At 39.3% G+C, this 12,230-nt stretch overlaps 1 protein-coding gene across 1 annotated transcript; it reads left to right on the top strand.

The window, feature by feature from the left end:
- Positions 1 to 437: 437 nt before the first annotated feature.
- Positions 438 to 3,041, top strand: slitrk5b (SLIT and NTRK-like family, member 5b; the record flags this gene model as incomplete). The annotated part of the gene is made up of 1 exon (XM_083996538.1): positions 438 to 3,041. One exon carries the CDS (start codon positions 438 to 440, stop codon positions 3,039 to 3,041), a length of 2,604 nt encoding a protein of 867 aa, XP_083852664.1.
- Positions 3,042 to 12,230: the final 9,189 nt, after the last annotated feature.

Below are 12,230 nucleotides of genomic sequence, written 5' to 3'. Positions count from 1 at the left end.
AAGGCGTGCACTGTGATGCAGAATGTCAGCAAACCTGTCATTTACATAGCTTTCAATTCAAAACCAGTATTTAATTGCGTTTTGAATGTTTTTAGCAATAAGCAAATGCGATGTGGCTTCCCCTCACGGCGGACCCAGACCATTGTTTTGTGCTTATGTCTCGCTTTGACCTTGCTTTTTTTGTTATTTACATAGCTCGCAGGAGTTGCTCTCTGTCCTGCTTTGTTTGAGCCATTTTAAATCAGCAGCCACACAGCCAGAAGTTACCTCTGGGTAACAGCAAAAATTATGCTTTGACTTTTTTTTTTCATGCAGGCTACAGCTTGTTGTGAGGAAGTTGCTTTCATTTTTTACATCACCGTCTGTCTTTTATTTCTAGATGACATTGAGGATACCTAAATAGCAGGACTGTGAGCTCGGCCATCATTTGCAGGAAAATGCATCTTTGGATTTCTTGTGTTTTGCTGAGTGCAACGTCAGTGTGCACGGCTGAAATGTTTGGCAGTTATGGGGAAATATGTCAAAGACTGTGTGCCTGTGAGGAGAGAGAGGGGATACTTACAGTGAGCTGTGAAAACAGAGGGATTGTAAGTCTCTCAGACATAAGCCCAGTCTACTTCTCCCAGTATCATCTGCTGCTTACGGGGAATCTTTTGAAAAAGCTGTCTGCCAATGATTTTGTTGAGTACAAAGGACTTACAATATTACATCTGGGGAATAATGACATATCTGAGGTTGAAGAAGGAGCTTTTAATGGACTTCAAGGATTAAAGCGGTTACATCTCAACAATAACAAAATTGATGCCTTGAAGGAAGAGTTTTTCTTTGGCCTTGAAAGTCTGGAATATCTACAGATTGATTATAATTACATCACTCATGTGGCGCCAAATGCCTTCAGCAGGCTTCGACATCTGGAGGTCCTGATTCTAAATGACAACTTAATATCTACCCTCCCTGTGAACATTTTCCAGTATGTGCCACTGACTCATTTGGACTTAAGGGGGAATCAGCTCAAAGTGCTGCCCTACTCAGGTCTGCTGGAGCACATGAACAGCGTTGTGGAGTTACAGCTGGAGGAGAACCCGTGGAACTGCTCCTGTGAGCTGATAGCTCTCAAAACCTGGCTGGAGAGCATATCATACACAGCTCTGGTCGGCGATGTTGTTTGTGAGTTCCCGTTTCGGCTTCACGGGAGAGATCTTGATGAGGTTTCAAAACAGGAGTTGTGCCCGAGGAGAGCCATAGCTGAATATGAGATGCCGCCCCTGCCACATTTGAGCAGTGATGCATACTACAAGACCACGCCAGCTCTAGTTACAGCCTCCTTCACCTCATCTGGGATTGCGCGGTCCTCATCAAGACCCACCAAGGCACCTCGACAGTCAGGCAAATTAAAATCAAGACCCACTGCTCGTGTCCCATCTAATAAACCACAAAATTATGGCCAAATTGTATCATATCAGACCAAATCCCCCGTGCCTTTAGATTGCCCGACTGCCTGCACCTGCAATCTTCAAATTTCAGACCTGGGCCTGAATGTGAATTGCCAGGAGCGAAAGATTGAGCATATCTCTGACTTAAATCCCAAACCTTACAATCCCAAAAAGATGTATCTAACAGGGAATTACATCCCTGTGGTGCGTCGATCAGATTTCATTGAGGCAACTGGATTAGACTTGCTTCATCTTGGCAACAATCGAATTGCTCGCATACATGACAGAGCATTTGGCGATTTGACACATCTAAGAAGGCTCTACCTTAATGGTAATTTGATAGACCACCTCACAGCTGATGTGTTCTACGGACTGGAGAGCCTACAGTACTTATATTTAGAATACAATGTAATTAAAGAGGTTACTGCTGATACCTTCCAGCATGTACCCAAACTTCAGCTTCTTTTTCTCAATAATAACCTGCTGAAAACTTTACCAGTGGGAACTTTCAACGGCCTGACATTAGCCAGACTAAATCTCCGCAGCAACCATCTGCGATATCTGCCAGTGAGCGGTGTGCTGGATCAGCTTACAGCGCTGGTGCAAGTCGATTTGTTTGAGAATCCCTGGGATTGCTCGTGTAGCATACTGGAGCTGAAGATGTGGCTGGAGCAGCTCAGCACAGGCACAGTTGTAAACAATGTCATCTGTGGCTCGCCCAAGAGACTAGCTGGGGAGGATATGAGATACATTAAGACAGCTAATTTCTGCCCTAATAACTCTGATATACTTGCCTCTGTGATCCCACCCTCGGAAGAATCTTTCCCTGGCAGCACTATCACCATAGAAACCTCCTTGGACTCTGACACACAATATAGCGCCATTCCTCTATCTGTCATGATCCTTGCCCTTCTCCTCATATTCATTGTATCTGTGTTTGTGGCAGCAGGATTGTTTGTGGCGATGAAAAAGAGACGTCAAAAGAATCAAAACGAGCATAATAACTCCATGAATGCTTGCATTAGCTCTCTCAACATAGAGTATGGCCTTTACAAAAAAGGGTCCATCCCCAAAGTCAGAACTTCTGCAGGACACGTGTATGAGTACATCCCACCTCCCACGGAATCGACATGCAGAACTACAGCCCAAACCCCGACGGACAGCAAGTCAGTGGATGGATTTAGAGACTTTGATGAGTTGAGCGGCGCTTTTCTGGGTAACTCAGATGAAGAAGCAGCAAGTAATGTAATAAGCTCAGAATACAGTGCCACTACTCCCGAGCCGCTTAACAAGCCCTCCACCCCTCACCAAGATGATCCGTGCTACTACAGAGACGTACATGAGCCTGACAAGCACACACGCTACAGCAATACGTTACCATGCAGGCATACAGCACATTCATCCAGTCAGTATACCTCAGACTTTGATGCACGGCATCAATACATGCACCCAGAGAGGATACAACAGACAATACTCTATTGTACAGCACCAAGTACTGTCTATGTGGAGCCCAACAGGAGCGAGTACTGGGAACTTAAAGCAAAGCTTCACATTGATCCTGATTACCTTGAGGTTCTTGAAAAACGAACCACATTTACACAGTTTTAAAAGACTCGGACTCCTGCACGATCAGAGAGGATGCATTGGTGCAATGTGTCCATTTGAATCAGGAATCAGAACATGTTCAAACCTATTTCTCACCTTTATTAGTACAGTGCATTGTGAATATCAGTAGACGTTCCTGTGAATCATGCTTTACAGAATTGACTTATAAAGGGGAACGCTACTCATTTCAAAATATCACTTCACACTTTATCCCCGTGGTGTTAAACAGTCTGGTTAAAATGTGTAAATATGAACGAGCAACCACAGATTCCAGGCTCTTATGACTCAACCCATTATAAAATACATCCCGGAGCTGTTTCTCTGACAATAATGTGAGAGAGACTGAGCTTTTACTCTCAAATTAGCTGCATTGCATAAGTGTCAATGAAGCGTGCAGATGATATGTTCTTATCCCAAAATAAACCAGGTTTTTGGATATGTATGGCTCCCAGTTCTGTCTTTTCAAATTTATTCAAAATGAAACTCACACGAGACTAAATCAAATTTATTCCGCAAGTAAATCTCACCTGTGTGTAGGTGTAGATGAAAGTCACATAGCCTACACATCTGTGAGGAATATTGTGCTCCAGTGAAATATGGAGCTATTGAGAGAGGTAGTTATAGTCCTCCAGGGTGTACAGCTCTGGGATGATAATATTAAAAGCATGAGCTCATAAAATAAATTTGAATGTAATGTCTCAAATCACAGATTATAAAGTCAGTAAATCTCTGGTTTTGTGTTTGCAGATTTGGAAGAGAATAATTAAAGTAACCTAAAAATGTACTGAACTACTACTGGGAAATCTGTGAAAATCTGTGGTGTTTCCCCGAATGCTTTCCCATCTCAAAACCCAACTGCACTTGTGGACACAGGTTGCAGTTGAGTTGCATACTGAAGTATTGTAACTGTGCTCAGAAATGATGTAACGAAAATATTAGAATCTCAGTTGTATTCAGATGTATTGTAACCGAAAGAATTAGCTTTAACTTCTGTGTATAACATTTGTCAAAATGTGTACAAATGCACACAGCTTCACAACAAACATGATGTTCATAATTGATCCAGTTTAATCAGTGTCTTCACTTTAACTACGACCAAAGCACTTCAGAAATCATCTGATAATATTATGCAAACTTTGACACCCATGTGGTACACGTGAAAACACAATCCTGTGTTATATCACACACTTACAACCTGTTCTCTTTATCATATGTCTGAATGCATCTACAAATATCTTCTGGTTGAAATACATCTGAGTATACTTACAGTACAGTAAGAGCCAAATACATCTCCATATTTCTCTGTTTGAAATTCAGCTGAAAATCGCTAAGAATTTTGTATGGGCCATATTAGGACCATATAAACATATTTTAAATGACGGCATATTTTTACACAAACAAATATGGGTATTAAGATTTTTTTTGTGTTCTTTTGATTGTTTTTCTTTTAGAAAGAAATGCACTATTGACTTCTACAGGTCAACAATGATGTCACTTTTTCAAATGCACAATATGGTAACGTGCATATAGCCATAGAGGTAGGTTTGATAACTGCATACATACAAGTAATACATGTAAAAGGAAATGTTGCACTATGCATAGATATATATTATATGTAGACAATCTGTAAAAATAAAAAATAGAAAAAGAAAAAAAAGAAGAAAGAAAGATAGAAAAAGGCCCACAGCTCTTCATTTTTCTAAAGCTTCAGATAATTTTAATTACATGAGTGTTCATGGGAATACTGAGTGGATTTGTACGTACTGCATTATAATGGAAAAACACACTCTCATTACTTGGCATTGTTTGTTTTGTCTTTTTGGTGCAGGGTTGTATGCCCCCTCTGTTTCTCTCTCCTTTTTTTGTAAGGGGGAATGGGGTACTTTTCCACATGTGTGAAGGGGTGCAAGAGCTTTAGTTATTAGATTGAAAAGCACAACAAATGAATGCAGCAACTGAATGGATGGAGTCATCTTTATGCATGAAAATGTTCTATGCTCTAAAGGAAAGTAAGCACATCATCCAGTCATAATGCAGTCTAACCAATTTCTGGGTCAATAGTGTAAGCCAAGAAATGTGACTTTCCCTGAGATTTTAATACACAGAGTAAATTCACATCATATGCAGTAATATGCACTGAACCTGTCATCTTAACTCAACTAATTAGAGGGCATGGTGTATCTGGACCCTGTCAGCATGTCACCAAGTATTACACTGCAGCATTAGTCATGCTGTTTATCAAGAATACAGTCTTGGTTTGTTTCCTTTCACATGTTAAGAGTCATTCTGTGATTCTTTTGTCACCTGAGCTGTCTCTGCTCATTGGAAATTCCTCAGAACAAATGAAATCTACACAGTGATGCATGATGTAAGCCTGCACAGGTTTGTACATTGAAACGTGTAGGATTCCTTTTTGTATCAGTGTGTTGCTGTGAAGTTAGTGGTAAAACAAAACAAAACAAAACACTATAAACCTACAAATATGCTGAGACAGATAAATATGACATTTTGTTTTTATTGGTAACAGTAACTGGCAGTGAGTTTGTAGTTTCAGTTCTACAATCTTTTTTTTTTCTTAATGTCTGTAGAATTTTGTACGAACAGACTAATGCAACAGATGAGTAGCCTATAGCACATTAATGCAGGGCAAATAACAGTTCAGAGGAAAGATCAATTTTAACATTTTTATTTAAGTAAAAATCTTGCTAAGGTAACTGTGATGGAAACACAGCATTTACTGTATATAACAGCAATTTGTATTGATGTCTTTTTGTAATCAACAATCAAATGCATTCTTTTTTGTCACACAAAACACTGATAATCCAAAAATTTGTTAAATTATAATATGGCTATCATGTGTACATGTGCAAATGTTTAAGTTTGCAGAGAAGAAGCGGTCAAGTCAGTGTCTTATTTGTATTCCTGTTGTTATGTTTGCTTTTGTTTGGTTGGTTTTCATATGAAAACAGTGATTTTCTATGTCAGCCTCTAATTTGTAAATAGAACACTTCATCAGCATTTCCATGCAAACTTCAGCTCTGAAAAGCAAAAACCTGGTCTCGTAATGCAGAAACACAGTCCAACTAAGAATTTGTGGGGTAAATATATCTACAATGTGCTGTTTCTTTAGTTGTTAGCTGATGAATAAAAGATATGCATTCATTTGATATACCCTTGTTTCTGTGTTCCCTTTACCCTATTGTTGTTAATGTCATAGTGCATAATGGAAGATAGATATGAACATTTTACACAAAACCCCAATGGCATTTTAGAACATTACAGAAATTGCAATATCCACTTCAAATGTTCATAGCCATAGTTTGAATTCGGCATCGGCCCTCAAATGATCAGCACAATTCACATAGCTCTTTTTCAGGATGTCTTAGCTTTCCAAAACATCACCCCAATTTTAACCAACAGCTTAAATGATCAATTCTCTCATGTATAAATGAAATAATCATCTAATGCCCAGAGTGTTCAAACAGCTGCACAAATAGCAGGAGCAGAACATGCCCAGGGCTGTATCACAAAATGTGCATATACCACATTTGAGGTTCTTGTATAAGTCAGAATTCAAAATGTTTGATCTTTAGTTTCTTATAGCGACAAAGGGTGGATCTCTGGTGTTAAATGGGATGTGTTTAAAGCCAAAGTGAGAACATTTCAAATGAGAGTAAATGTGCAGTGTGACTGCATCTGCATGTGTGCAAGCAGAAACTCACCCAGGAACCATATTCTTAGCAGACATAGCTTGCAGGAGGCCCAGTATCCATGGAAACGTCCAATTACCTGACACAGAAAAACAATTTTAGAGCAAGAGGTACTATGCCGACACTAGTATGAACTAATTTGTAACTTGGCTTTTTGACAGGTATGTAATTACTGTAGGTCCCATCCTGCTAAATGATTCACTTTACATATCAAAGACTGGAGATGACTTGCATGAAATGCATCTTGTTTTAGATGCGGGATCTGTGTCTAAAAAGTGTCTGTTTCAATAAGACACCCTAACCCCCGTGGATGACCTTTGACTCAGATTGATGGTGTTATGTTGCTGCTTAGCTTGGTGAAGACCCCAGAGGAGGATAGGGAGAGGGAAATTAGGGCAGATCTGCATTATGTAAGCTTGAAGAGATGTGTCAGGCAGTGTGAAGATGGCATATGACTGTAAGCATTCACCAAAAGGAAAACCTTTACTACTTGGTTACATCAGACAAGCAAACACAGTAGAAATACCACTGACTCCAACCTCTCTGATACGCGTCTATTTTTCTCACAGTGGAGGGGAAAATAGAATCTCCCATCTGGCGACATATGTATGGCTTCCAGTTGTTGGTCTCAGACTATGTTTCTGTCCCTGAAGCTTTTCAGTCTTCTGTTTCCCTATGCTGCTCTGCACCGTTTCTCTCGCTCTCACTTTGGATGTGTGAGTGTTTGAAAGTGTGTGTTTGGATGCATAAATTATTGACTCAGAGTGTATTCATGCTTCCCTCAAGGACTTCAGCCAACCAACGTGGAAATACCTTTATCCACTCTCTTCCTCTTTCAACATTTTTTGTTTCAAAAACCTCCACAAAACCCACAAGCAAAGAAAGGTCCTCAGTAATAATTAATGTGTTACATCTTGAACATAAACTGCCATTTATCTATGTCCAGTGTTCCTGTAAATAATGTATGTCAGGGTAGCCCTTTGTTTTAGTTTGATCTGAAGAGAAATTACACTCTGCTGGGATGGAGTGGTATTTACAATCCTAGAGAGGAGGATTTGGAATGGAATTGGATGTGCTAAACTTTGCCAGAATATCTGCAACAACTGGAAACAGTATGCATGAGACGCACTAATATTTATGAGGGCTTATCCAGGCTTATGACTGCCAACCTGAGAAAAGTGACAAAATCCTTCTTCATCCTCCCATTTAGCACTCTACACTAAACATGAGAATGATATTTCGTGTCAAGCAAAGAGAAAAGCCCTGGCGAAAAGCAAAATAAAATGTTGTGTTGTGAATACAGTGAATTAATGTTTATAAGAAGCTTTCATTCACTCCTGAGTGCTCTTTATTACAATACTAGACAGTTGGCTGTATGCATTATATCACTGTCTGATATTCCCTGACTGTATCCAGACAGAATTACTAATATTCCCCAGTTCTGAATATCATGTTTTCCCTCCCTCAGTCACAAGCATACTGTGCAGCTCACGGTGCCCTGCAGAGTCGCTCATCCCACATTAACCTCTGTCCATGCCCAATATCCATACTCTTTTTATCAGCCCCCTTTTCCTCATGGCTCTTCGGCACATCAAGGGCATGTCCTTCTCTGTATCTTGGCCCGAAGTGTCACTATAGCTGCTAGAACAGACTGACATGCTTGTTGGCCTGTAATTTATAGTGACAACAAACAGGCCCAGATGGACAACATACTGCATTTGTGTATATGTTACAAAATAAGTCTATATCAAAACATGGTCTCATGGTGGATTTATTTAGAAACACAGCGCACCAGCGGGATCCACTACACCAGCGTCTCCTGCTGATTTGAAAAAGATGTGACCTGAAAGGGCCCTGTTTGTGTTTCCTCATTCAGTTGAGAGAGGGGAGAGACACAAATCTCACAATGAAAAAGCAGCTCTGCCTGAACAATAATGGTATACTCAAGACAAGAGACAGTCACAAATAGCATGGTGTTCTACCGAAGCAATGGCAACTGACAATTTGAACAAAACTGCAGGGGAAGATTATACATTTGTATTGAAATCCCAGTCTAGTTTAATATATTTTCACAGCAAAAGCAAATTCTGGTCCTATTTTGTATGATTTAACATAGACATTATTTTCTATCTTAGATGTCTCATAATTCCATAATGTCACACAAGATAAATCTAACTTCACCATAAAGCTGTTGAATCAAGTGCTGCAGTATTTGAGTGGACTATTACAGATTGTCCGTGTACTGTGGCGGAATTTAAATGCAGCTTCTGCTGCACTACTGCACATTTCCTTCTTCTGGCCATTGCATAAAACCTACTGACAAGTGGAGGATGGCAGCTAACCACTCGCCTGCTAATGTTCAACTGTTTAGTTTGTTCTGACAAGAAGCAGTTATAATGATCATCTTTCTATAGTGGGAGAGGGAAATTATAGCAAAATCCCCCTTTCACATCCTATTGAGTGTTTCTTCAAGGGTAACACAGTACAAATAACTAATTGGTAATATTCAGTCCATTCCATCTGATAACCAACATTCAGTGACAGTGGAGGTGATAACAAGTGCTAAAAAAAAAAAGGTACTGGCAAACAAGTGCAAGGATGAACTACTTAAGCAAGCAAGCAAACCTTTATTTATATTTGACATTTCTTTCCAGTTACAAGCAAAATATGGTGCAGAAAGCACAGAACTAGCATGTGAGTTCTTGATTATGTGGATTATGTGAGGACAAAACATTCAGACATGTGTAAATATTAATTAAAACAAACTTAGAAAATAAAATGATGAATAACTGACCAGTGAAAACTAATTTTAGGCATGTGAAAACCTTTTAATTTCTGAGGTTGGACAACATCATTACAGGTGTAATATGATCTGTATCTGTATCTGTTAAAGAAATTATAAGGCTCCCACTTAGCAATAAAATTGTGCATTCTAATTGTCTGTATCAGATCACTGGGCAAAATAATTTTGTTTCATCTGCCCTATTTGTGACCCCTGGGGAACACCAGATATATACACGTATGTTTTGTGGAGCTAAAACTATAGCAGAAAAACATCAGTTGTATTTTATGTTTCTGAACCATCGATTATTAGATCATAATTGTTGAGATCATAATTTCCATATTTCCAAAATCACTTTTTACAGTGTGTTATCACTGAAATTCCTGTGAACAGACTGAAAAAGACTGCAGTACTGTGCGCTTGCATGGTAATATTATCTGAAAACCTAAATCATAACCCTCTAAAAGGAGGCAGCCACACTGCAGCAAATACCAGCTGGAGCCAAGGCCTCTTATCTAACCATTGTGCTCAAAGGTACAGTACATGAAGCTGTAGAAGTGTGCTCAAAAGTTAATGGATTGTGAGTGCAGTGCACCTTTGCTGTGAGGAACTGATTCATTTTGCTGTCTTCCTTTGGTATCAGTTTTCCAATGTAATTTCAATATGGCAACACTATTTTGTGTTTTTTGGAGAACTAGTTTGTTGATATGCTCATGAAGTCTTGTCATGTTTCAATACAACAGATCCAAACCACATCAGTGACAGCCATACACATGTTAAACTGAAATGTAATATTTTCACCCTGGTGAAGTGTCAGATAAATGATGCAACACATGCTGAACTGATAAGGACTTGGTATCTTGCTCAAGGACGCTGCAGTATACACTTGAGGTGACAGGAAAACCTACTGTGACCCTCATTGCCACGCATGCTGTTGGCGTCTGGTTCAGTAACTTAGCAGCACAGGATACAGTTTTTAAAAAAGCTGCTGGATACAGGCTATTGTCCACTTAAATCATTGTTATCTTTAAGATGTCTCATAGAAAAATGCAAATACCTGCTGCTAGTTAGCATTTTTTTTTCTTATTCATGTGTTGGGGTTCATAAGCCACAAGTTCACTTGGGACAAATTATAAAGTAACATCAGCACCATTATAAAATCCAGTGTGACAGCAGTTTTATTGGTCATCCTATCTCTCAGTGCATTGTAAAACACTCAGAGAGATTTTTATGTGCATTGTCCACAAACACTAAAAGAGAAACTTTCTTCTCTGTCACCTTGTAGCTGGTCGGGCACTGTAATATTTAAAGTTGAAGATAACTTTTTAAGCAGTGTATAGTTCAAGGCAGAACAGAACTCTCATGTCATCAACTCTCGTGACAGGCTCACGGTGTGCCGTGGTTCCTGAAAGCACTTTTCCGTGTTTCTGTCTCTCTTCACTACGAGTATGCTTGTGGGATTTACGGCAAGCTACAATGGATCCAGACAGATGGCAAGGTGGGGGTGTTGGGTAACCATCTTCTGAACCCCAGGGAGCACTGCCATATACAAGCTGTCAGACAAATGTCTTCACCCAGACTTTTTTGGTTATAATATAATGAGACTGGGACTTTGACATTCATTTTCACAATTGTTCAGACATCCAGAAGAACTGTGAGTACAGTGTTAATGCCAAATTGTTGGGCCTTGTTAAGAAGTTTATGCACACACTCCCCTATTAATTATATTGTTGCTGTGCCAACAGCATCTTCATATCATCTATAAATGCATCAGGGTAACAAGGCCATCAGGAATTTCCATAAAATGAAGTAGCAAATAGGTCATGAATATCATTAATATTCAAAAAGCAGCACATCAAAGACTAGTAAGCCAATGCCTCAGCATTAACTACATTTGACCATTCATATCTTTCCTCATTAACCACTCTAGGAAGCGTTATTTGCTGATGGCTGTGCACTGTACACTGGTGGCAAGTGCATCAAAACAGTTCTTTCAAGTTCCTCAAGTATCATGCAGCTATACAACTCCATAACAAGCCAAACGACTGAGATGTCTCTCTGTCAGAGCACTGTGTGTGTCAGCTCTGGTAGCCTAATACTGATTAAGCTCATCGCAATTTATGTAAGACACTTCTTCAGTTGTTCTCAGTTGAGTGGATAATTGACAGCCTATTGTTGGGTGACTGCCTAGATTTCGCAGATTTCCCTAAAGACATGTCAAAACTGTCCAGCCAACCACTAAAAGACTTCAGCACTTTTGACAAGGATTGTTTCATTCCTCTACAAACAAAAACTTATGCCTTAAGAGTAATTTGAAAGATGCCAAAACATCATAAAAAAATCAACAAATAGTAGCTTACATATGCCCTCAGTTCTTTTTGAATTCTGAACCTTCTTTCATACTGTGCCTACGCTTAAACCTTATTTTAGTTGTCTACTAACTGTCAAGTCATTGTGAATCTTGCAGGACTATATGAAAATAAGGATACACAAAGCTGACACAAGCAGGACAATTTACTGAACATTTGATATGCAGCAGATAAGCTGACAGGTAGGACTTGAATACCTGAAATATGTCAGTGGGTTTTCAAATAAAACAAAGTCTGAATTTTGCAGATTGTGCATCAGTCTACATTCCTGCTGAAATACAGAATCCCTAATTACATTACAGGCTAAAGTCAAACCTGCATATAAATTACA

The sequence above is a fragment of the Trachurus trachurus genome, assembly GCF_905171665.1.
Source record: "Trachurus trachurus genome assembly, chromosome: 21".
NCBI lineage: Eukaryota > Metazoa > Chordata > Actinopteri > Carangiformes > Carangidae > Trachurus > Trachurus trachurus.
The sequence above is the reverse complement of the archived record's forward strand: the minus strand, read 5'-3'. Positions and strand labels throughout refer to the sequence as shown.